Raw genomic sequence first — 27,061 nt, forward strand, 5'->3', positions numbered from 1 at the left:
ATATGTCTGGATACCAGTTGCTGTGAATTACTAGTGAGGAGACTGCATTCAGGTCCTGCTTGCAGGCTTGCCCAGGGCATCTGGTTGGCCACTGTGAAAACGGGCTGCTGGACCAGATGGACCTATGAGCTGATCCATCAGGGCTTTTCTGAGGTTCCCCAGCCCTACTCTAGAGCTCTCTTGCTCAGTGCCTTTCCCCAACTCCAGCACTTCTCACCTATAATGCCCCTTCATGTGAGTAATGTGCAAAGGGCCTAGAGTCAAACTGGAAGTAAAACTGCAAAGCAAGGCAAGATTCAAAGGAAAGGCGTATCGTGCCTGCCTGCTATTTTCTCATTTGAGTCTTTCCGCACTTCCAGATAGGCTGATTATTTATTTTTTAACAACAAATAACTAGCCTGCACTTCAGTGCAATTATTGTTCCACTTTTCTGACTGTGAGTCATCTGACAAAAAAAAAGTGACAGAAAATTGCACTGTAAAATGCAGCATGGCAATTGATAGCTGTCAGTATCATATAACCTCGATGCAAACACGTCAGGATGAATGAGCAACAGGCACAGGCACCGTATAATCTTGTGCAAGTTTGTGCAAATGTATTGGCATGAAGTCTCAAGGAACAACCATCCTGAAAGCTGCCTTTGCTCACATCAAAAGGAAAAAAGGTCTTGAGAGCACTTACAGCAACATTTCGGATCTGAGGCCCTGCAAACCACCTCAGTTGTTCTAGGACCGCTTGAAACACCTCTGATTTGTAAGGAGGAAGGTGAGCCACTGCTTTTTGCAGAACCTCTTCCATGTGACTCAGGGTGCATGAGGCTCCAAAACTAATTCCTGGAAAAGCAGAGACACAAGAGGGATTTGGCTGGTAGCTATAAGGTAGTTTCTCAAGATGAAAGAGCTGTCCTGAGGCACTGGCAGGCCTTGGCAGCGGCGTCACAAGAGGGGGCATGGGGGCGGTTCGCCCCAGGTTCCATGTCTGCGGGGGTGACAAGAAGTCACCCCGCGGGGGCTCGTGGCGGCACAGCCGCCTTTGGAGGATCCTCTGTTCACGGCTGCATCTGCGAGCAGAGGATCCCGGCACCAGCAGCAAACCGCTAAGTACAGTGCATGTGCGGCATCGCATGCATGCGCTGTACATAGCGATGCCGCACATGCATTGTATGTTTGCCGCTGGCACTGCTCCAACACCATACAGACGGTGCCGGGATCCTCTGCTTGAGGCTGCAGCCGCAAACGGAGGATCCTTCGTTCGCGGCTGTAGCAGTTCCGGAGGGATCCCGGCACCATCCATAAGGCGCTGGAGCGGCGCCAGCGGCAAACCGCTATACAGCATTTATGCATGCGTCATATGTAGCGATGCCGCACATGCACCCTACGTAGTGACGCCTGCCCCAGGTGTCACGACACCTTCCTTCGCCCCTGGGCCTTGGTAGTATTTTAAGACCTCTAAACCAAGAGGCTGTGGCTTCTTGGAAGCATTTTATTATCTTCAGCTTATATCTTGGGAGTTCCTAGGGCACCAGGAACTCTAAGCACAATTAAAGGATGTTAAAGCTGTCAGCATGTCAAGTTCAATGGAGACAGGTCCATTTGGCCATATGAGGCAGTGCCCAACCTGTGCTGGTCTCCCTGCCTTCTTCTCCACCAGCCCCAATGGGCACCAGCCACCACTGAGCCAGTTGCCACATTTAGAGGATGCAGAGGCAGGAAACTATTTCAGATGTGCCACTTTTTGCGAGAAAGGCAAGGAGTGGCTGAATCTATGCTGTGCTGGGTGTGTTATCAGCGCAGACAGACACAGACACACTACAACATGGGGGTTCACTCCCTTAAAGAAAAAAATGAGGCGGTTTGTTCAGCAGCATGCTCACTAATAGTATGCAAAGTAGACAATTATTTTCATTTTGGAACTGCCTACATAAATGCAATCGGTACACCTTGGCCTCAGGAACAAAGAAGGTATCACAGCAGGGGATCCACCTACTCACTAGATCAGTAGTGGGCGGGAGACAGGCCCGTGGACCTAATTAGTGACAAATCAACATCCAGAATCCTTTGCATTGCTTAGAAGTCTTTCCCTGCACATTCCTCAGGCCCACGGCCTGTCTCCTGAGGTGATAAGCATGTTGCTACTTACCCTCCTCAGTGTGCTGAACAGAGTTCATTTCAGGGATCCAAGTTGGTGCTATGATCACAGGGTACAGCATGTTCTTTAACCGCATTTCAATACCTCAAGGAAACACAATCCAATGAGGTCAATGCAGACATGGCAGCCGGCCAGACTTAACAGGTTTACCAATGAAAGAGCAGGGCTGTTACTTAACAGGCCCAGCCCACCAAAGCCTGTTTCTGTGACAATATCTATAGTGACTCTTAGAGCTTTCGCCTGAACAATCTCTCCGCAAAGCATTTGCACTGTTTTGCCATGGAAGTTTAAGGTCAAGGGCCAAAGGGATTCTCCACTGCAGCTAGCAAAGTCAACAAACACTGCCTCAGCACACACAGTTTGATTTCTACGGGAAATTACAAGATTCTAGCTAACATGGCATTAGCAAACCACGAGGGTAAACATCAAGAATGGGGACAGTAGAGACTTAGAAAGGATGGGTTTTGGGAGATTTAATTAGTCTGGCTACTTTCCACTCCTTACCTAAAATGTGCATTGTTTTCAAATATGTAAAGGTCACCTCTAGACTCTCAGAGGGTAACAAAACCAACTTGCCATTAGGTTCTGGAACCCAAACATCTGCACTGGAAGGTGCAGTTTGCCTGGCCAAGGGTGGGGGCATGCTGAGATTCTTCATGCCAATCTCAGGCACTACATGCTTTGCATGCAGAAGGTTCCAGAATGAATCCCTGGCATCTCCGGGCATGGCTGGGAAGGACTGACACTCTTGAGAGCTGCTGCCAGTGAGCGTCAGACAAGATTGAGCTAGATGGACTAATGGTAAAGGTAAAGGTAAAGGGACCCCTAACCATTTAAGTCCAGTTGTGGCCGACTCTGGGGTTGCAGCGCTCTTCTCGCTTTATTGGCCGAGGGAGCCGGCGTACAGCTTCCGAGTCATGTGGCCAGCATGACTAACCTGCTTCTGGCAAACCAGAGCAGGGCACGGAAATGCCGTTTACCTTCCTGCCAGAGCGGTACCTATTTATCTACTTGCACTGGTGTGCTTTCAAACTGCTAGGTTGGCAGGAGCAGGGACCGAGCAACAGGAGCTCACCCCGTCGCGGGGATTCGAACCGCCAACCTTCTGATCGGCAAGTCCTAGGCTCTGTGGTTTAACCCACAGCGCCATACACGTCCCAGGACTAATGGTACAGCTTAGTATAAGACAGTTTCCTATGTTCCAGCTGGAGCACATCAATTATACCTCAAAGCTCAACTATTAAAAAGCTCAACTATTACAATGGAGGCAGGTCAATATCTTAAGATGGTTTAAAGAAAGGCATAGGTAAACTCTTAACCAGGCAGGCAATTTAAGGCCTTGTCCATACTTCTGTTTGTGCCGCCACTTTCCTCCAGAGAAAACCTGCTCTTTACAGCTGAATCGGAGCAAATGTCAGTCAGATTTTCCATGGATTGACATTTGCTCTGATTTAGAGGGGGGTTTTCCCTGGGAAAGCAGTGGGGCAAAAAGCAAACCACTCAGACCCATGCTTTCTTGGCCAGGAACAAGCAGAAGTGTGGACGAAGCCTTAGCCTTTGCATTGTACTGACAAAAAACTCAAACAGAAACTGAGTTCTTTCCTTACCTACTTCAGTGTTCCCCACCACAAGCTTGGCAGTTGGGTACTGAGCTTTGAGCACCAACAGTTCCTTGAGGCTTGAGGGCTGAAACCACATCACTCGCTCCCCTTTGAAGCACAGTTGCTTCTGAGGCTGATCAGTGTGAGTCTGAGGAAACAACACCAGATTTAGCTTCAAATCACAATACGTTGGCACAGGAGCAAGGAATCGGGGCTCTGTACGATTCTTCCTATGGAGAAGCAAGACTGAAACCATAAAGCTATGACAAGAAACAGAAAAGTTAGAAGTAGTCAACTGTTATTGTTGTGCTTTGGTGTGTCATACCTTTATATGGTGCCTTGCAAAGTATTCATAGGCAAAACAAAACCATATCTTAGGTGAAAGCAACACCACAAGGTAACTTTGTCCTTCAATATACAAGTAGCAAACAGCCTTCCAAAAGTCATTGAAGTTTAACCTTCCAATGCTTTGGGCAGATCATTATGATTATGAACCTCAGCCACTTCATATTCCATGTACCTTCATAAAGAGAGTGAGATCTTTCAAATTTGCTTGGGGGGGGTGTGATTGTCATGTGTAGTTTGACCCTTAAGCAGGTGTTTTTCTGCCAATACTCACAGGAACTCAGTTCTGGCACCTCTCAGGTGGGCACCTTTGCCATTATAAGAGAACAAGGTATATATTCGTGGTGAGTTCCGGCACCTCTTTTTTCTAGAAAAATAGCACTGCCCTTAGGTGAGTTTTAAGTGTCAGAAGCATCCATAGAGCAGCTGAAGGAATAAAGTTTGGATGGGATGTATGTGCTAGCCTCATGTTCAGATACTCCCTATCCTCATAGGTCAGGGCTGAGGAACCTTTTTGGTGTGGCAGGCCTGATCTCGATCTCTCCCACCCTGCTGGACCAACTTTGAAAAGTGGGCCAGAGCATGCACCTGTCAAGTCATTTGACATCATATTGAATGCACAGGTTGGCCCCACCCCCTAGGTGTGGTTGTGAACTGGCAGTGGTCCCCACCTGTCATGTAGGAGCATAGAAAGCTGCCTTGTTCTGAATCAAACCATTGGTCCATCCAACTCCGTGTCATCTACACATATTGGCAGAAGCTCTCCAAGATTTCAGACAGGGTTCTCTCCCAGTCCTACCTGGAAGCGCCAGAGACTAAACCTGGGGTCTTCTACCACTGAGCTTTGCCTCTTCTCCTGGCTGTGCTCAGTGTCTGTTTGAAGACAATTATCTGGACACAAATAAGGGTCCTCCACCAAGGCAAGGACAATGAATGACCAGGGGACCAGCAGAGCTTAACAACCATCGCTCAAGGTCAATGCACGGCCTTCAGCCACTCACTACCTCAGAATATCCTACCCCACAGGCCAGTTGGAATGATAATATGGGACAATCATATGTCCATCTCCAGGAACTTCATGAGGAAAGACCAAGACACAAAGGCAGTTAAGAAGTTGTATATCTCTGTGCCAAGGCTATCCTAGGATTGCTATACCGATGCAACAACTCCAGTCTACACAAACATGGAATAACAAGTTGTTCTGTACTCCATTGCTTCATATCTTGGGTCATAGGAAGTGCTTTTCCCTATGGAACTGTAAACTCCCAGAGATAACAGCCCTTCTGTTGTGTACAACTATATTTTCCCAAAGCTGAAAGACCAGTGGCTCAATCTTACCTATGGTTGTTGATTCTCCCTCTCCCTACTTGTGTTTAAGTGATTCACTGCTTAAACTACAGAAGCTGAAGTGAATTCATGGTCTATTGTCCCAAGACAGTGCATCATCTCAACATGTTCTCAGCCCATGCACAGAAGTCAATGGATAGGTAAATCTTCCATGCAGGAGGAACACCACAAGAAAGTCATGAGAAGAGAACGTTCTTACCAATAACTCTGGTGGGAATATCGGCTCCTGGGTAGGGTCTAAAGGCTGGAACTCAGATGGATTGAACAGCTCTGAGGAGATCAATCCCTGAAGAAATTGTCATTGGTTAGTGCATATATTTTTTTTCTCCCTGTTAAAGAAGATTACTATTTGTATGTCTTATACAAAGCATATCAATATTACTAGCCCAACACAGAGCAGTAGTAAAATCCTCGTAGTGATACTTTAAAAAATAATTAAAATCCTTGCTATGAAAAGGACTTGAAACAATCACAATATTTGTTTAATAATGAACATTTAACTTTTTAATATACTTAACATGGTTTAAATAGCTATATAGATACACATTCCATCAATAGCATGGAAGCACCTTGGTCCACAGAGGACCTCCATGACCCAACAAGAACAACTGCAGTTGAATTAAATTGTGCACTGCTTCTGCTAACTCCCATTCACAACCTGTTCTCCCAACAAGATACAGGAAGGGGCTCAGCTCATTGTTTGCCTCCCTCCCTCAGAGATCACTCACTATGTTCCAAAGGCTGCTGGGCACACCATTTCAAGACCAAAAAATAGAGGTATAGCTTTATCTGTACTTTGCTTAAGCATGGCTTGATATTCTATATATTTATTTCAACAAAAGAAGATGGAAGAAGAGGAACTACAGTAATAGGAACTTACAGTATTGTTCTCTTTTCCATTCATGCAACAGCCATTCACTTTTTCTCCACAGCAACCCTGACCCTATTTGGAGGGGAGAGAAAGAGCAACATGGGAATCAGGAACTTTCTTACATGGAGATGGAATGTCATTAGTTCTCTCTTTCCATTTAAAACAGCAACTACTAAGATATAAGGCACACACATAAAAGATTTAAAAGGACACACACTATTTCAGATGATTACGAACAGAGAAAATCCTAACAAATACAGCTGTCCTTACCCTACTTACTTGAGAATAAGCCGCACTGAAATAAGTATGTTTTAAATACAGTGATACCTCTGGTTATGAACATAATTCGTTCTGGAGGTCCGTTCTTAACCTGAAACTCTTCTTAACCTGAGGTACCACTTTAGCTACTGGGGCCTCCTGCTGCCACTGCACCGCCGGTGTGTGATTTCTGTTCTCATCCTGAGGTAAAGTTCTTAACCCGAGGTACTACTTCCGGGTTAGCGGAGTCTGTAACCTGAAGTGTTTGTAACCCGAGGTGTTTGTAACCCGAGGTACCACTGTAGAGCAAACTCCCAGGCAGGTGTGAACATGGTTGCAGACTTATGTTTATATCCAGGAGTGCCAAGAGACAAGTTCTGGGGTACTGGTATACCAGACCCATAGTCAGCAGGTACCCCAGACTCTGGGCTTTCTTTTCTTTTTCTTTTTTAAAAGTAAGGCCAAGACTCAACTAATAAGGGGATACCAGCACAGCACAGCTTTCCCCGTCCTTCCCCCGGATCCCTTTCACATTCCACTCTGAAGGGTCAGAAGTACACCCAAAAGAGAATGTAGGTGAGGAAAGGGGGATCAGTCCATCTGACAAGCATAAAAGCTTGTGCACATTGCTGAATTCATCCCTAAGTCTCTGTCCCTTCTAGAAAGAAAGTTATGAAGCAAAATGTTCAAGCAACCTTCCAAGTTATTTTTGTGAGATGACCCTGCCTGGCTGCTCCCACCTTTCAGTGTTTTTAGCCAATGAGTGAAGTCAGAGCTGTGATGGTTGGTGCATAATATATAATCATATAGCATATTAAGAGCATTATCATTTGCATGTTTACTTGAAAGTAAATCTGGGTACGTTTAGTGGTGCTTAGTCTCAAGTTAAGTGTGCACAGAATTGCAGTCTAAAAGCTCCTGAAATCCCAATACTACAGTAACTACTATTTCCTGAAACCTGACATGGGAATCTCAGAATATAACCAACAAACTTTAAAACATGTTTTAATAGTCATTCTCCTTTCCCCGAGAGAATCCTAGTAGTTTTGAGGGGGCTAGGAAAATTTTCAACAGAATTCTCTGTACCCTCAGCAACCTGCAATAGTGATTTGGGGAAAGACAGGTATGAAATATCCTAATTGCAGTGATTTAAAGTACATCACACAAAATAATAATAATTTTCTCCTCTTGGAAATGTATGACGGTTTTAAGAGACAACCAACCTTAAACCATTAACCAACTTACCACATTATTTTGCTTTCCAGCCATGCAGCAACCAAGACCATTAACTTTATTCCCACAGCATCCCCCATCCTAGATGGAAAGAAATGTTTCAAAAGAAGCTCCATCAAAGCTATATTAATTTAACACATTTGCTAATGAAACCATTTAACCATAAAGATTTAGGGCTCATTCATTCATTAAAAGTGGAAAGTAAGGTTCCCATACCTCCATTAATTCTCCATAGTCCGTGTGGATTTCTGCTACAAGGCCGCTCACCTTTTCCAGGTGGGCGGCGTTGCAGCCAGGCATCCAGGGCCCTGCAGTGATCCGGTGGGGGGCTGGAATTGGCGCCCTCCATGTCACTGTCCAGGCTGTGTCACTGGTGCTGGGCGGGGCCCCGCCCATGGGTGGCCCTGCTGACCAATCAGCAACTGTGGGAGGCGTGGCCACGGGGAGCGCTCCTTTCGTGCCCTTCCCCGGATCTCCCACCCCATCCACCCTCTTTTTATGCTTTTCTATGACACAACCTTGCTATGGACAAACGTCAGCCGCCATATTGTTGGGGCCAAGTGGGAATTTTTCCCACTTGGCAAATTGGCACCAGTCATTTGGCTTTCACCTACCTTATAGCAATCATCACAACTCTGTGAGATTAGGCACTGGGTAAGCCTTTGTTTGGATGGAGGGGAGTTGTAGCCTCCGCCTGCCCCTCCTCATTAAGGGTATCCTGTTAAAGGGATCCGGGGGTGTGGATTCTGTCTGATGCCCGGACATGGGCTAGGGCCATGCCACAACCCCAACGGGGACCCCTCGGGATGCCCGTATTTGATTTAAGTCATAGGGCTCCCCCTATTGGTGGTTTGCTCTTAGATGGATTCCCTGCAGATGGGCAGGAGTCGAGATATAGCCTGGCTTCACCCAATGTCTAAGCTAAACCGCTCACATCTGTAACCAATAAAGCTGTGGCCTATTTGAACCCATAAACCTAAATACTTGTATCCGTGTGTTTATTATCCACTAGGGAACTGCGGATCATGCAAATCACTGCCTAAATACACTTTCTCCTCCCTTAATCCAGATTTTCTCATACCGTCTCCTTTCTAGAGTATCCCTTTCCCTAAACAGACTTAAATTAATGAAGTGAACACCAGTTTGAAATAAATTTGCCAACATGGGATATCATCTTCAAGGGTGTTTTCTTGTACCAGTCCTACATAAATGAATGGGAGCCATGGAAGGGCAGAGTGTTCTTTCACATCCCATATTAATTTCAATAGAGTTTGCACCAGAACTCCTCCAAGAATCATGATCTGTTCCAGAAAATCCAGACTTTAGAACAGATCCTCCCCGCCCCCGTTAGAAGTGCTAGCTCTGTAAAGCAGAGGTAGGCAATGTGGAATGTGCCTTCCATATGTTGCTAGACCACAGATGGATGGGACTTGGAGTCCCACAACATCTGGAGGATGCCATGTTCGCTACCTTTGTTGTAACAACATTTGTGGCAAGATTGCTAAAAATGGAAGAGGCACTGGAGAAGTGAAAGCAAATCGGTTTGTATCCAATGTTAGTCCTGTTCAGAGTAGGCCCACTGAAATTCAAAGACATGACTAATGTACAACCATTAATACAAATGGGTCTGCTCTGAGTAGGACTAACACTGGACACAGCAGTCTAACCTTTTCTATTTTAGGTGTATAATCCATTGGCATTGATCAAAAGCTAGCCTAACTCTACGAAATGCTTTTGATCTCTGGCTTCTTACCTTTGCAAACGTCCGGTAACCCTCCAGAATGGGCCTGTATCCAGTACAGCGGCAGAGATTTCCTGAATCACCAAATCAAGTTGCAGAGGTTAGGAGTAACTTAAGGATGTACAAGAAAAAAATGGTATTTATTTTGGTTCTGCTCTACCATGGAGGACATTAAACTTTCTGAGGATATCCAAAATTCACCCCCAGAGAAATGAGTAAGTATCATTGTGGTTCTATATAACTTTGAAAATGGGGTTCTAATCTCAAATGGAACCACAACCATAACCTCCAGGTAACACAGAATTGACCTGAACTGTTTGCCAAACTTCCTTTCCAAATGTTTGCCCAGCTTTGCTGCTACATTACTAGTTAATAAATTTTGCCTTGTAAGCTCTCTACCTTACAAGGATTATCTGAGGGCCAGATGGTAAAAGAGATGAATAACTTTTGTGCAGTTTCCCTAGCAATCTTTTTTTAAAAAATAAGATGATTTGCCCACCTCCACCCTGCAATGATATGATTCTATCAGCAAGGACAGTCTAATTGGAAGGCATGAGGGGGTATGTTAACTTTTTATTTTAAAAAGGCACACATACTCTGCTGAGTCACAATGACAGGGCCATTCCTACCACCGCCAAGGATGGCAAAGCAGCTGAAGGCAGCTGGCTTTCTTTTCCTAATATCCAAGGTGTAAGGTGGAACATGTAACAGCCCATCACTTCTCCAATCATATATGCAGTCCCCTCCCCAAAAAATCAAGTTGTGTCGTGGGGGTTGGACAAAAGTTAGTAAGATTCAAAAACCTTTCACCTTGGAAAGCATCTTCAATTGCTTCCATTTTGGGTTCAGGCTGATTGCGAAGGAGCGTGTACATGGACATAACAATGCCAGGAGTGCAGAAACCACATTGAGACCCATGGCTTTTGGCTATTCTTTCCTGGAAGAAGGCAAGGACAGAAGGCTCTTATTAGTATGACAATGGTCCCCTTAGTTGATCCAGGACTGAACAAGGTCTTGCCGAAGAAGGCACAGAGTTCAGAGGCCTAATTTCTTAAGTAATCTCTAACCACATCTGCTGTGGTATGTGTGTAATTGTGCTTTATCCTTAATGGAAACACCATGCTTAAACACGTGCCTAAAACATACACATTCTTCATTTGAGGATTCACTGCCAGTAGTGATGTACTCAATCATAATCACTATAATATTTCTTCTTTCAGCGGTTGAAACTTTGAAGAAAAAAAACACATTCATTCTCCTACCCATGTGCACAAGAGCACAATCCCGGTACTGTTGCTATGGGTTTCGTGCAGTGTCCATTTTTCCTGTGAGACTTCCCAATTCACCCTGCATAGTTTGTCAATGCATAGTTGCAATAACTTTTCAACTTGGTTCCATCAGTAAATGTAATAAGCATACTCCTGCTTTGCTCCCAAGATGACTACAAAATAGCGCAGAAGGGTGCAATGACTTCATCTTGATGAACTGTATCTACTCTTGGTGAACCATACACTTTTCTCCAACTAGAGAGCATCCTCCTCTTTCCTTTAGCCAGCTCCTTGGCTGCCATACAATGCCTGAATTGATTGGGAAAGGGCTTACAAAACACATAAGGCTTAGCAATTCATTGTGCCTTGGGCAAGGTAATATGGAAGGCCAGGGACTGTTAGAATGTAGGTTCAACTCCACACCTTACCTGCACTGGGTGCAACCTTGTCTTAGTGCTTCCTATGCCTTCAATGGTAGTTACTGCTACATGGTGGAGAGCACAGATAGGGAATAAACAAGCATTTGCAGAAAAATGTCTAGAGCCATGAGTTAAGGAAGTTGTTCACTTTGTGAAATTGCTTGCTGGTAACACTAATGAAAGCCAATGGGCGGGGGGCCGCTAGGGGCGCCTTGGAAGATGGCCGACAATACCATCTATCCAGCCTGCACAAGGTAATTAGAGGCTGATTATGGGGAGTAAATCAGTCTCCCTTGCCTTCCCTGGGTTATGGGGAGATGCTGCCTCGCCCGCTGTTGCCATAAATCACCCCCGAGTTCGGAAGAAGGAGGGGGTGAGAGGCACTGGGCGGAAAGCCCTCAGGCAGGCTTTGGAACTCTCCGACGCTGCTTCCAAGAGCGAAACTGGTTGCGTTGCTTAAGAGTAAAAAAAAATTGGAGAAGTAAACGCACATGCTTCAAGCAAGGTCAGGAGTGTTTTATCTGCTAAATAATTCCACCACTGAGATGATGAAGATTGGACGGAAGGAACAGAGACAACATCAAAGAATCGCAGACATATTGGTATGTGGAACAGAACGGAAAGGGGGGGGGGACTTTCTACTTTTTTAACATGATATACCTAACAACCCTCCCCCTTAGAAGAACCGCCATAACGACCAATTGCAAGTGGGACTAAAAATAAACTGTGTGGGGAAAACAATAAGAATTAAAGGTTTTATTCTGTGAAAGATTTGGAAAGAAGAGAGGCTCTCTTTGTGACGCAGTAAGAAATGAGATCCGACATGGACAGGCAGACCTTCGTTGCATGATATATGGTCTTAGGGAGGGCGAGTTGCCAATCTGTTATCAGGATAGGATCGTAAATTTAAAAGGGCAGGAACCCTCCTGGAGAGACTAATTAACGATGCAGCAGGTCTGGTAAAGTTAATGAGCGGACATCTAGACTGTATTTCACCGGAATGGAACAAGATGGCGAATGCCTGCTCGAACAGAATGCCTGGACTATTAGATTTATGGAGTGATCTACAAGAGAGCATTACAAAGTCCACACAGAAATATAAACAAGACTGTTTCTTTCAATTCACTTGCGGAGAAAACTCGGAGGTGACCAAAAAGGAAAATGAGTAACGACAAGGAGTGAGAAGATGGGACTGGGAACATCATTGTAAACATGAAAGCAGCAGAAATATTGATGATTGGACTCCGGCCGATCGAGAAGCAGGGGTACCCCCCACAAAAATTTATAATTTGGAAAATATTTGGATTTTATGATTTGTGTTGTTATAATTTGGATTAATTGGTATGATATGTTTGATTTGGTGTATGGAAACTTAATAAAAATTATTTTAAAAAAGAAAAAGAAAGAAAGCCAATGGGCTGCTGGCTTGTACTGAAACTGCATACACAACATTGGTCAGAAGCAAGTTGTCCTAGCAAGCAAATATTGCAGAAGGGTATGCATATTAGGCTGTGTACACATTGCCATTTCCCCTGGCTTCAGCATTATATGTAGAGGATACTTATGAAGAGATCCATGACCTGGAACATGGAAGGCAGATTGAGAATATATGGGTAAAAATTGTAGGAGAGGGAAACAACAGTGACCTTACTATAGGCGTCTGCTATAGACCTCTAAGCCAGACTGAAGACTTGGATGATGCCTTCCTACAGCAGATTACCAAACATTCAAAAAAGGAGAGATATAGTAGTCATGGGATACCTCAACTGCCCCAATATCAGTTGGAACTCAAACTCTACCAAGAATGCAAGGTCCAACAAATTTCTCCATTGCCTCACTGACAATTACATTTCCCAGAAAGTGGAAGAAGCAACAAGGGGATCATCTATCTAGGACCTGGTCCTCACCAATAGGGAGGAACTGATTGATGAAGTGGAAGTACTGGGAACCTTGGGAGGAAGTGATCATGTCCTCTTGAGTTTCATGATACAGAGGGAAGGGAAAACTGAGTGTAGTTGGACATACACTCTGAACTTTAAGAAGGCTGATTTCAAGAAGCTTAAGAAACAACTGAGTGAGATCCCATGTTTCGAAATACTCAAAGAGAAGGGAGTCCAAGATGGATGAGAGTTTCTTAAAGGTGAAATACTGAAGACACAAGGCAGACAATTCCAACAAGAAAGAAAAATGGGAGGCATTTAAAGAAATCAGTGTGGCTGCATAAGCAGCTTACAGATGAGCTGAGATGCAAGAAGGGCATGCATAAGGAAAGAAAGCGGAAATCACAAAGGGGGAGTACACAGGAGTAATCAACAGTTGCAAGCCCTCTGCATGGATAAGATAGAGAAATGTGATTGGGCGACAGAGAGAGGGTGGAGCTGCTCAATACCTACTTTGCCTTTGTCTTCACCCAAAATGAAAGCAGTGACTGTTAGGTGGTGGGTTGACATAGCAGCCGGCACAGCGATTTCTTCAAGTAGCTCTTTATTATGGTAAGCTGGAATAGAACTAACTGCGAACAGCTCAGCCGGCCTGTATTTATAGGCAGCCGGCTGTCAACATTGTAACCACAACAGCCCAGAGTTCCCGCCTAAAATAACTGCCGCGGACCTGAGTGAAAACTATCTACAGACCTGAGTGAAAACTATATACAGTATCCCCCTGTTGGCCCAGGGTGAAACTACACTACATAACACCCCTCCCCACCGAGATAAGGCGTTAGTTACAATCGTAATGATTTCCTTATATACAGCACTACGCGTAATGGTTCAATTAAGCACAAAAGCATATCGGTTACATTTCCCATACTTAGACCAACAGTGATACCTGTCCAACAACATAGTCCTTTAAATAAGTTGGGCGCTTGGAAACTCTGCCAGACCGCCGGGGACTGGTAGCCAAGTCCGGAGGGCCACACAGTTCTCGCTGAGGCTGTGGTGCGACCCTAGGTGGCGTTGGAACCAACTCCCCTGGATCCGCTGCTGTGGGTGGAGCCTCCGCAAGTGGAGTGGTCTGAGTCTGTTCTGAAACGGCTTGGTTCGGCTCCACGCTGGCAGTTTGTGAGGGAGGTGTAGGTGGGGCCTCGCCATCTGTACGTGTCTCTTCTGGAGCCGCAAGCGCAGTTGGGGGCACCTCGGTAGTGTCCAAGTCCCCAACCCTGCGCCTAAGCTGGTCTATGTGCCGTCGCCACAAGCGTCCGTCTTCGAGTGCCACCTGGTACGAGCGAGGTCCAGTGACTCCCACTACTGTGGCTGGCACCCAAGGGATGTCCCCCACATAGTTCCGGGCAAAGACCTGGTTTCCTGGGACAAATGACCGTGGTGCGTTGGCACAGCCTGGGGGTTCAGCCACGGCAAAGTCTGGGTGTAGCCGGTCGAGCGGTGACCTGAGGCGGCGGCCCATAAGCAGTTCAGCAGGACTCCTCCCTGTGGCCGCATGAGGGGTGATGTGTTGCACGAACAAGTATTCGGCGACCCGCTCATGCCAGTCTCCCCGGTCCAGGCGCGCCAGTGCCTCTTTTGTCGAGCGCACCATTCTTTCCGCTTGCCCGTTGCTGGATGGATGAAAAGGTGCCGTTAGGGCATGGCGGATGCCCAGTCCCAAAAGATACCGCTCAAACGTGCCTGACGTGAACTGCGGTCCGTTGTCAGAGACAAGGACATCAGGACACCCATGCGTTGCAAACAGGCCTCGCAGCACCCGGATGACAGCTTCGGTAGTGGTGGAGGGCATCAGGGCGACCTCCAGCCATTTGGAATAGGCGTCCACCACTACCATAAAGGTCCGGCCGTGAAAGGGGCCAGCCAGATCGATGTGCACCCTCGACCAGGGTGTCTTTGGCGTCTCCCAGGTGTGTCCCTTAGCTGCCGGTGGTGCAGGCCTCGACTCCTGGCACGCTTGACAGGCGGACACCCAGGCAGTGATGGCATCGTCCATATTAGGCCACCAGACGTAACACCGAGCCAACGCCTTCATTTTGACAATTCCCGGGTGGCCAACGTGCAGAGCCTCCAGGACGCGCTGACGGAGTCCCTGGGGAATCACGACGCGGTCTCCCCACAGCAGGCAGCCACGATGAGCTGAGAGTTCATGTTGTCTGGTTGCGAAGGGCTGGAACTCCGATGCAAAAGGCCCTTGTGGCCACCCCCTCCACACCCAGTTGAGCACCCGGCTGATGGTGCGATCCTGGGCAGATGCGGAGGCCACAGTGGCAGCCGATACAGGCGCTGCCGGAAGATCCTCAATCAGAAGGAGCGATGAAGCTGGAGCCGGGTCTTCCACAAATGCTGGAAGAGGGCAACGGCTGAGGGCGTCGGCATGGCCCATCGATTTCCCCGGGCGATGGATGAGCCGGTAGTGGTAGGCAGCCAGGAAAACAGTCCATCGCAGCATGCGTGGTGAGAGGACCGGTGGAGTTGGACGATCACCGGCGAGGAGGCCCAGGAGTGGCTTGTGGTCAGTGATGAGGTCAAAAGTCCTGCCATAGAGGTATTCATGGAACCTCTTCACTCCAGCCACAAGTGCCAATGCCTCCTTGTCGAGCTGGCTGTAATTCCGTTCCGTCGGAGATAGTGTCCTGGAAAAGTAGGCGAGCGGTGCTTCTCTTCCATCTGGAAAACGGTGACTAAGGACAGCACCGATGCCAAAAGGTGAGGCGTCGCAGGCAAGGACCAGCGGCCTGGATTCACTGTACTGTACCAGCACACTGTCTGAAGAAAGGAGAGCCTTGACCACGTTGAAGGCCGCCGTCTCCCGATGACCCCAGGCCCAAGGCGTCTTAGTGCTAAGGAGTCGGTGAAGAGGCTCAGCCACTGTGGCTTTGTGGGGCAGGAACATGTTATAAAAGTTCAGCAGCCCCAGGAATGCCTGCAACTCCGTTTTGTTCTTTGGGGTGGGGGCCTGCTGGATAGCGCGGATCTTGGATGTGGTTGGATGAAGACCGGAGGCATCGATAAGATAGCCCAGGAACTCTACCTGTGGAACGGCGATCTGGCACTTCTCCCTCTTTACCTTGAGCCCGGCCTCCTGGAACCTGGTCAGCACGGCACGGAGGCGCTCGAACAGCTGCTGGTGTGAGTCTGCAGACACCAAGACGTCATCAAAATATGGTACCACACCCGGAAGCCCTTGCAGGAGACGCTCCATAAGGCTTTGGAAGATGCCAGGAGCCACACTCACCCCGAACTGCAACCGGCGGCAACGGAAAGCCCCCCGGTGGGTGACGATCGTCTGGGCTTCAGCAGTGGCATCATCGACTGGCAGTTGTTGATAGGCTTGGGCAAGGTCCAGCTTAGCGAAGACCTTACCCTCACCCAGGGAATGCAGCAGGTGTTGGACAACAGGAACCGGATAAGCGTGCTGCTGAAGTGCCTTGTTGATCGTGCACTTGTAGTCAGCGCAGATTCTCACCGACCCATCTGGCTTGACAGGCGTGACGATGGGGGTTTCCCACTTTGCGTGGTCAACCGGCTCCAAAACTCCTTGGGCGATCAGTTTGTCCAGTTGTTCATCCACCTTAGCCTTGAGAGCAAAGGGAACCCGGCGTGGCTTTAGCTTGATGGGGGCGACTTGTGGATCAAGGCTAAAGGAGATGGGCGTACCTGTATATTGGCCCAAGGTGCCGTCAAAAACCTCGGCAAAGTCTTTGACCAGACCCTCAGTCTCTGCGTTAGAGATGCAGTTGATGCCGGTGACTTCCAGGCCGAGGGCATCAAACCAGTCTAGCCCTAGGAGGCTTGGCCGCTGACCTTCGACCACCACCAACCGGAGCAGGCCCGAAAAATCCTTGAAGGCGATCCGGAACCGGCCAACGCCTACCACGGGAATGTCGTTTCCCTGGTAGTCTCTCAGGTGTACGCGGTGAGAGTCGAGTTGCCTTTTGGACACTCTGGGTACCAGTCTTTTGATGGTGCTCCATGACACGATGGACAGGGCAGACCCGGTGTCGATCTCCATGTCACATGGAGCTCCTTCAATGAGCACCGTGACGTTCAGCTTGCGTCGCGTAGGCGAGTCGGTTTGGCCAATCGTGGTTCCAGACGGGCAGCGGCAGTTGGTGAGAGCGAAACAACTTTCCTTGGCAGACTGGAGTGAAGACTTGGACTTGCGAATCGATGAAGGGGGGGTGTCAGACGGAGCCGATCGGCAGAACTTAGCGATGTGGCCCCTTCTGGAACACTTCCTACAGATGGCGTCTCTGAATCGACACTTGGCACGGGAATGGTTGCCTCCGCAGCCAGCACATTCCGGTTGGCCCTTGGACTTCTGTTGGAACTTCCTGCGCTCCCGCTTTGTCTGGTGCACGTCATCGTCTTCACTGGAGGATGCCTCCTCACTGCTGGCCTTTTCATGATGCACCGGAACTGGCTCCCTAGCAAGACGCGGGCTGCTGGACTTGCGGATCTCCTGGGCGGAGCGTTCAGCAGCTTCTGAGGCCACAGCCTCCTCAATGGCTTTCTGTAGCGTGAGGTCTGGCTTGGCTAGGAGGCGCCGTTGCAGATGGATGTCCCGGACCCCGCAGACGATTCGATCCATCAGGGCATCGTCTAAGTCTCGGAACTCACAGTGCATTGCAGCCTGTCGCAGGGCGGTGGTGTAGTTGTTGATTGACTCCCCCTCTGCCTGGTTCCGGTGGTAGAACGCATGGCGGGCAGCAATCTTGGACGGCTTTGGTGCGTAGTGGTTGCGGAGCTTCTCTTGGATCGTGTCCCATGGTGTTGCCTGGACTGCTTCAGGCGCAACCAACGCTCGGGCCGTCTCAAACACCTCAGGCCCACAGAGGCTGAGGAATAGGCCCCGCTTCCGCTCCTGTGATACTTCTGTCAGCTCGTTGGCTTGGAGGTAGCAGTCGAACCGAGCGAGGTAGGAGTCCCATGATTCAGAGGCTGGCGCAAACGGCGGTAGAGGCACAAGTGAAGCCATGATTCCGATGCCGGCGTGAAGGGCGATGGATGGAACACAGTGCTCTAGCCAGAACAGTCAGCTCTGAATTGGTTCTGCCCAGTGATTTCGCTCAGTGATTTCGCTCTGTGATTCAGCTCAGTGATTCAGCTCAGTTCAGAGGCTGGCCGCATCTGGCTGTGCTCTGATGTCCATCAATCCCATCCTCGTCGCCAGTGTTAGGTGGTGGGTTGACATAGCAGCCGGCACAGCGATTTCTTCAAGTAGCTCTTTATTATGGTAAGCTGGAATAGAACTAACTGCGAACAGCTCAGCCGGCCTGTATTTATAGGCAGCCGGCTGTCAACATTGTAACCACAACAGCCCAGAGTTCCCGCCTAAAATAACTGCCGCGGACCTGAGTGAAAACTATCTACAGACCTGAGTGAAAACTATATACAGTATCCCCCTGTTGGCCCAGGGTGAAACTACACTACATAACACCGACCAACCTGGTGATAACAAGATAAATGATGCAAGGAGAGAGCTGCAGCCTGAGATAGGCAAAGAAGTGGCAAGTTACTTTACAGTAAAGGAATTCAAATCTCCAGGGCCTGATGAGCTGCACCCAAGGATTCGAAAGGAGCTTGTTTTAAGCCAGGAAGGTGTACTGTACATAGCCTTAATGATATAAGTCCAACATAGGATGGAAGTGATTGCTGTGCCTCTTGTGTTGTGAGATGGATGGGAAGATACCACACACACTCCTCAAGCGCTACAGGCAGGTATCACATTGGATGTGTGCACAGATATACATCCACGTTCCATTTGAGCGCATGGTTCCCAACCCAGTAAAGGAATTCATGCTCAGAATTTCACAGGAAACCCAATAAAGTTTCCCAGGTCCCCAGCCCCCAAAATGCTAAACAATCATTTCCAAAGCAAGCCCATACAAACAACTAAAGCCAACATTCTGAAAATGGGTGAGTTTGATAAAAAGGGTGGGCTATGAACTCCTAAAGATTTAAATTAAGTTTGTGCTGCTGTGAAGAGAAACAGGACAAAGGGAAGCAAAGCAGGGAAGATGAGCTAAGAAGAGACCAAGAGAAGAGTAGAGTCACTCAGTATACTGATACTGAACTTTGGCACAAAACTGTCCATTACATTAAAGCAAACATTAATCTTACTAAGCAAACAAATCTGGGAAAGGCCAGTGGGTTTTAATAAGCACCCTTATCAGATGCTAAAGCTAGGAAATCAAGATAACAGCAGGGGGCAAAACATTTGGATGTGCCGTAACACACGGTAATCATGTGCTTTGCCATTTCTAGGAAACCAAAAGGATTGCACAGGCCAGGGGTGATGAAGCTGCCATCCGCCAGAAGTTGCTTGACTCCAGCTCCCATCATCCCTGATCATTGGCCATGCTGGCTGGGACTGATGGGAGTTGAGAGCCAAACCATACCTGGAGGCACCAGGTTGGTTCCCCCTACTCTATACAGTGAGATTGTTGTGTGAGCCAGCCCCAATTCTTGGCATTTTAAAAGGAAGACTAACAGCACCATGCTAAGCACCGTGTCTGTTCAGACGCAAGTCCTCAGTGGGGCTTGTTGTTGTTGTTTAGTCGTTTAGCCGTGTCTGACTCTTTGTGACCCCATGGACCAGAGCACGCCAGGCACTTCTGTCTTCCACTGCCTCCCGCAGTTTGGTCAGACTCATGTTTGTAGCTTCGAGAACACTGTCCAACCATCTCGTCCTCTGTCGTCCCCTTCTCCTTGTGCCCTCCATCTTTCCCAGCATCAAGTAAGTGGGGCTTACTTCCACATGAATGACAATATACTTGCAGCCCAAATGATTACATAAAGGAAGACCCAGCTGGCATATTGTGGAGCTGCATGAGGCTTGAATGTAGTGCCAACCAGCTACTTTGGCAAATATTTTTAAAATAAATTGCATTTTGTCCTAGATGACCATCGCTCAGAGATGGGGAACCTTCGACCCTCCAGAAACTGCTCAAGTACAACTCGCATTATCTCTGACCATTGGCTACACTGGCTGGCGCTGATGGAAGTTGGCGTCCGAGAATTTCTGGAGGGCTGCAGGTTCCCAATCATAGGCAAACTTTCTGCCACCCATCAAAGGAACAGAGCAAACAAAGTTATCAAATACATTTGAAAATTTATGGGAGGAACTGGCTTTACACAATTACATTTTTCCATCCACTGAGAATCTGTCCTCCGTACTGCCGATACCTACATTAGAAACCCATTCACCCATCTCATCACTTGCCATTCAAAGGATACATGGTTTTCTTCTGGGATCTGTCGAACTTGGAAATCATAACAGTGCAGGCACCACATCCACCTTCTCCACAGCCCAGCTTGGTTCCACATAACCCCACTAACAGTATGGCAGTTAAGGAAAAACATACCAACCGAGCAAGAAATTCTTAAATATATCTACAGCCACTGCTTCTTATAGCAGGCTCAGTTTCCAGATGCACAGAGTAAATAAAAGATTGAGTTATCCAATTTGTCTAGGACTATCCAACACTTTCTTAGGACACAACAAAAACATATTGCGGCCTAGGGTTTTTCATCATCCTTCCACCAAATCATTTCTGTTTCCTGGTTTCCTACAGGCCCAAGGTTACTGGTAATTCATTTATTTTTGCTTGTGCAAATAAATGTATCAGCTGACACAAAAGTACAGAAGAATGGTCTTAAATATCTAGATATGAATTATCCCTTTTTAATTGCTGGAGTGGATCAGCCAGTGAAAAAGAAATGTAGAATTGTGTTTACAAACACATGCTATATTTACTTCTTAACAACACATGACCAGCTAAAGAAACATCAGATTTAGGCATCACTTCCCCAACATAGTTCATAGATGTTCAGTTCCGACAAATATTATTATGGATGTTAGCGTATATCTTTGGATAAAAAAATGCATGATATTTGCCTTAAAAGTATTCTTAATCTAGTTAGCGCTACATGGCCACTTGTCCATGAAAATAGAGGCCAGCCCTTTTTTTGTGGAAAAAACAAATAGTTGGGCCCTAAAAATCAGTTATGTTACCACATATGAACCCCCAGCACTGCAGAATTTGCTTCAATTTTAATCCAAACCAGAGAGGTATTTCCTCCAAACCACCCAACCAGCCATTCTCTCTCCAATCTGTTGATTATCCAACTCCCCTCCCAAACCAATATCCAGCAGGACCAAACCAGTATTCCAGCAGGACCAAACCATGAGGAAAACGGGGAGAGGGAGGGACATATTTCTGCACCTGGCATGGTGTGTTGCCATGCACTGGACCATGAGGCCTTGAGGAAAGTAGTTAACTTCATTCCCTGGCATCAGAGACAGGACTGGGAGAGACTACCCTCCCCTCTACCCATGGCTTGCTGTCAACTACTGCAAACAGGAGGCTTCCAAGTCTGTGAGGGAGACCGGCTCGTTTACGAAGTCAAATTCGCTCAGAAATAGGTCAAGCTGTTTTTCAGTTGTGGGTCATGGGAGTAGGTGGCTGAACTAATTTCAGAGCCAATCTGACAGAAGCCAAAAAGGGGGGGGGGTTGGTACAACAGAGAGACTGCCCATCTCCACATATTAAGCTATTGCTCTCAGTCTTGAACTACATTAAACATCACTGAGACTGGGAATGGTAGGTGTAGAAGTAGCAGGAGAAACGGTATTAGCAGGTGCCCAATTCTAAATTCAAGTGAAGCTCAAATTCTGCAGGACCATCTATACAACTATGCCTTGACCATTTTAAAATCGCACGCACGACGTGCCAGCTGACATGAGATACATTTCCTTCGAAGGTAGGTTAGCAAAGTAGTTTCTGGGTCCACATTCTTCTCCACCACCTGGAAGACAAGAAACATGATTTCCTTAAGATATGTGTTCATGCATGCGCTATAGTCAGTGCATCACCAGCATCAGAAAGCATTTTGGGAGGTCAGAAAATTCTGATGATTGTCAGTAAATCTCCCAAACCATCATTTTAAACAAGCAAACAAACAAAAGAGCTCTCTGCATTATGCTATGGTTATGGCATGGGTATTTTAGCACTGTAGGATTTATCCTTTTGGTTTTCTAGGCGAATGTATTATGGTGTTTGACTTGACAGATCCTTTCTTTGGAAAGGTTGTTTGTTATTTATTTGGTGCTTGATAGATTCTTGTTTTATGGGAATTGTGATTTTCAACCTGTTTAATTTTGTACATCACCCAGAGAGCTATTCTTATGGGGTGACTGTAAACTAAGAAATCTTTAATAAAAATTACTTTTTTAAAAATGGAATAAATAATATTGTGGTATTTCTGTCCTATGCAGTGTTTTGTTTTGTTTTGTTTTAGAAACTCCAAGTGCCTTTCCCCCTTTCTATTTTGTTGAATCATAGAATTGTAAAATTGGAAGGGACCTTGAGGATCATCTAGTCCAACCCCCTGCAATGCAGGAATATGCAGGGGGTTGAACCTGCAACCTGAGCAGTATAAGCACCACGCTCTACTTGTTTTTATAAAAGTTTTGCTAACTACCATGTGTACTGTATTCTCTGAGCGGAAAGGCAGGCTATAAGGGCAAAGGGAAGACCAGCATTGTCCTATCCATTAGCCAGTGAAAGAGCAGCCACTCTGGGCCTTGCTTTCCTCTTCCCTCCCCATTTGCTTTTCCTTTTGTGTCTGTACAAAATATACAGGGGCAGGTACCGCTTATTTTTCAAAATATGTATGGCGGTTGGAGGGCAGGGAATTTTGGGCACTTTATAAGTGAAATAAAATAAAATAATAATTAATAATAATGGCGATTAAGCTATGGGCACTTTCATGCATTGTGATTTTTTGAGGGGATTTTGACTGACACCTCCCCATGGGTGCCATAGGAGGTACTGGCAAGCAAACTGATGCTCATGGATGCCCTGCTGCTGACCCCTGCAGTAAAAGCTTAAAATCTGCCTGACAACATCTGAGGTGGTTTTTTTCTTTGTTTACCTTGCCTCTCAGCTTCTAGATGGAACTTCAGATGCCTGTAGCAGCACAAGCCTTTGTTCCTGCCGCTGCAGCTATCACAAGACCACAGGATCAGGACAGGACAGGACTTTTTGTCAAGATCAAAATGGCACAATTTTCTTCCTACATGTAGAAGGCAGGCAAAGCAGACTTCGTGGCACCTCAAGTTGCCCTCCATTCCTACAGCCTTGGCTTAACACTTTTGGCCTTGCCAATTCCTTTCCCGGCCTTCAGCCAAATTAACCATTTCCTTGCAACAAAACAGCTCTTGCGCAATAGCTGCTTGCATATGACCTTCGCTGGCTTTCTCAGTAGGCTAATCCAAAGTACGTACCTACAAACTATGTGTTCTACACATATGTATGGGTCATAGCACAGTGGTTTGGCAGGCGATCCCAGATATAATCCCCAGCTTTGCTAGGTATGGCTGCAACTTCCTCCAAAGCATACAGTCTTGGGGATTATGGCAGCCGGAGGGGGGGGGGAGCTTTTTACTTTTAGAGCTCCATAAAATTATGCACAGGGTAGAGGAAAAGAGATGTTTTTCCCCCTCTCTCATAGTACTAGAACTCAGGGACATTCAGTGAAGCTGAATATTGAAAGAATCAGCACGGACTAAGGACTTCTCCACGTGGTTCATAGTGTTACAGAAGTTGGGTGCCACCCCTCACTCTCTGTCGAGTGGTAGCAAACTTCCAGGGACTTCCACCCAAGGTCTGTGCTCCTTTGGAGAATTGAAGACGCAGCAGAGACTGTCCTAGCTTTAAGAAATATGATTTATTCACCTTTTTACACCTTCAGTTTGCATGGAAGGAGTCCAGATCCTACAGCATGGTCATCTCAAGCAAGGCTTGTTCCCCACAGAAGTGCAGCTCAGGATTCAATGTCATCTCCCCCAGCCAGCCTTCAGCCAGCCTTCAGCCAGCCTGCCTAACCTGGAGTCCAGTCTTTATTCTCTCCCTTCTTCCCAGCACACCTTGCTCAAAAGCAGTCTTTTCCTGCCACTTCTCTCACACACCTCTTCACCATGGCAACCTCAGTCTGCCCAGGCCCAAGATTCCTCTCACGGTGGCCATCAACACCTTTTGTCATGTTGTTGTTGCTGTTTAGTCGTTTAGTCATGTCCGACTCTTCGTGACCCCATGGACCAGAACACGCCAGGCACTCCTGTCTTCCACTGCCTCCCGCAGTTTGGTCAAACTCATGTTAGTAGCTTCGAGAATGCCTCTTATCCCAGCTGAGGCCCTAGCTTGGAAAGGAAGCTTAGCCTGTATTTTTCCGCTGACCTCCAATCTTCCCTTCAATACTCCAAATAATCAAAATCCTACCATTTATTAATTTACAGGGTTTGTAGCAATAGTACTCAATCCCACAGGAGGAGGTTATGGCCACCAACTTGTCTGGTTTTAAAATAGGATTAGACAAAAATCCATGAATGGCAAAGCTGTCAGTGGCTAGTAGCCAAAATGGCGACATTCTCCATTAACCGCCAGAGGCAGTAAAGCCTCCAAATACCAATTGCTGGGTAGAGAGAGCCCTGTTGTACTTTGCTCCTGCTTCCCACAGGCATCTGGTTGGCTACTGTGAGGAAAGGATGCTGGCCCAGATGGGCCTTTGGTCTGATCCCACAGGGTCTTCTTTGTGTTCTTCGGGGTGCTCAGTTATGTACAAGTTGTTGGTGTCCCAGTGCATTCTGAGAATTCTAGCAGGAAGAGAAGGTGTGCCAAGCAGCTTCTTAAGGAACACTGAAGGAAATTCCTCAATGAAGAGATTGGTTTTCCAAACGTGTCAAGACAATAACCACTTGTGCAGCTGTCTCTCATTTGGTTTGACTTGCTCTACAACTTCTTTTTTAATCCTTTCCTGCTATGCCCAGGTATTCCGTGCCCTGCACACATAACAATTTACCCAACTGTTGTAACTGTTGCAGTTTGCTAGACAGGATTCCTGACATCTCTTTCCTCTTTGGAAACAGAACCCCTTCTTTCCTTCCAACGCTTGGCCTCCATCAAGCCCTTCCATATTTTTTAATAAAATTACAAATTATACTAAAACAGAAAGAATTGCATGTTATTGTTGTATATGCAAGCTGCTTTACAGGCATGATTAAAAGCAGCACTCGAATATCCATCCACCTTCAGGGGGGGAAAGTATCCACTGCCTATTCTAGGACTTAATGTTTCAAGCTGTGCTACTGAAGAAACACATTTGGCCATTGAAAGTTCCATTTGCCTGCTGACTGTTGTGGCAAACTGAAGGTGGTGGTTTAACTAGAATAGCTTCCTGGGCCATTTACTCCCATCTTTCTGTATACAATGTATGTCTTTATGGTGCTTAGAAGCCTGTTCATTTTGATGTTTGGCTGCATTAGGCTGTAAATTTGCAGCTAATCCGCCTCACGAATGCATTCATTGTTATAGTTTGTCCCATTATGTATATTTTAGTAAAAATTTGCAGTTTCTTTGTTCTGACTTCTCACATTGTCTTTTGAAACTGAAATCCCTTGGGAAAGGCGGAAAGTTTCACAAAACTGCCCTGCCAACTTTAAGCTGCTGCCACCTGTTTTATCAACCTGGCAGTGGTGACAACCTAGCAGTTTGAAAGCACGTCAAAGTGCAAGTAGATAAATAGGTACAGCTCCGGCGGGAAGGTAAACAGCGTTTCCGTGCACTGCTCTGGTTCGCCAGAAGTGGCTTAGTCATGCTGGCCACATGACCCGTAAGCTGTACGCCGGCTTCCTCGGCCAATAAAGCGAGATGAGCGCCGCAACCCCAGAGTCGGTCACGACTGGACCTAATGGTCAGGGGTTCCTTTACCTTTTAGTGGTGACAGTGCCTCTGGGAGATCCTCTTCCCTCACAACGAGGCTGCAGAGTAAGTGCAGGAAGCATTGACTTCAAGTCTGATTGACTTAATAATGACCAGTCAGAATGAGGGCAAATGTCCCCACGACACAGCCTCCTGAGGCCAAAATGTTGCTCCGGCCAAGGAGTGCAATTTGACGCAACTCCTCATTACCTTTTAATTCATGGGTAGGCAAACTAAGGCCTGGGGGCCGGATCCAGCCCAATAGCCTTCTAAATCCGGCGGACGTCCGAGAATCAGTGTGTGTTTACATGAGTAGAATGTGTGCTTTTATTTAAAATGTATCTCTGGGTTATATGTGGGGCATAGGAATTCGTTCATTTTCCCCCAATAAAAATATAGTCCAGCCCCCCACAAGATTTGAGGAACAGTGGACCAGCCCCCTGCTGAAAAAGTTTGCTGACCCCTGATTAATTTAATTCATTCAGAACCTCTAAAGGCGAGAGCTGGTTCTGGAGAACTCTTAATCAGAAACATCCCAGCCAGCTCAGCCTCTGTTGTTAGCAATACTGGTTACTTTTATCTGCCCTTATTAGCTAGACACTTAGGTTTTATTTCAAAGACTTTACCCTTAGGGTCAGAAGGACAACATTCCTTTGCATTTCTCTTCCTGGCCATAGGGCATGGAGTCTCTGTTGTGATTATTATTAACAGATTATCTAAGCACATTTCCTACTCATGCGCAATAAGGTGATCATGTGCTCCTAGCTCTTACCACTGCACAGGCAACTGAAAAGTGTTTATTCGATGTTTACATCACCTAGATTGGCAGAAGACTCAGGGCATACAAACATAACACATAATTTATCTATGGAATCTGTGGCTCGTGTAGGTCAGGGTCGTGGGTTTGAGCCCCACGTTGGGCAAAAGATTCCTGCATTGCAGGGGGTTGAGCTAGATGACCCTCGTGGTCCCTTCCAACTCTACAATTTCTATGATTCCTGTATTACCCTTTCTACTGAGGTCTATGGGAATTCTTCATCTTATTTTACCCTAGAATCATAGAACTGTAGAGATGGAAGGACCACCAGGGTCATCTAGTCCCACCCCCTGCAATGCAGGAATC

At 46.8% G+C, this 27,061-nt stretch overlaps 1 protein-coding gene across 1 annotated transcript in view; it reads right to left on the bottom strand.

The window, feature by feature from the left end:
• XDH (xanthine dehydrogenase) overlaps positions 1 to 27,061 on the bottom strand; it is a 69,535-nt gene that overhangs the window by 37,637 nt on the left and 4,837 nt on the right. Inside the window, exons 2-12 of the mRNA XM_081000102.1 lie at positions 21,928 to 21,985; positions 20,414 to 20,510; positions 11,241 to 11,349; positions 10,355 to 10,481; positions 9,557 to 9,618; positions 7,816 to 7,884; positions 6,322 to 6,384; positions 5,641 to 5,727; positions 3,756 to 3,897; positions 2,140 to 2,232; positions 682 to 833 (exon numbers count right to left, since the gene is read on the bottom strand). Coding sequence (XP_080856228.1) covers positions 682 to 833; positions 2,140 to 2,232; positions 3,756 to 3,897; positions 5,641 to 5,727; positions 6,322 to 6,384; positions 7,816 to 7,884; positions 9,557 to 9,618; positions 10,355 to 10,481; positions 11,241 to 11,349; positions 20,414 to 20,510; positions 21,928 to 21,985 — 1,059 coding nt within the window. The remainder of the gene's footprint in view (positions 1 to 681; positions 834 to 2,139; positions 2,233 to 3,755; positions 3,898 to 5,640; positions 5,728 to 6,321; positions 6,385 to 7,815; positions 7,885 to 9,556; positions 9,619 to 10,354; positions 10,482 to 11,240; positions 11,350 to 20,413; positions 20,511 to 21,927; positions 21,986 to 27,061) is intronic.

This window comes from Podarcis pityusensis, assembly GCF_964106645.2.
Source record: "Podarcis pityusensis genome assembly, chromosome: 3".
Lineage (NCBI taxonomy): Eukaryota > Metazoa > Chordata > Lepidosauria > Squamata > Lacertidae > Podarcis > Podarcis pityusensis.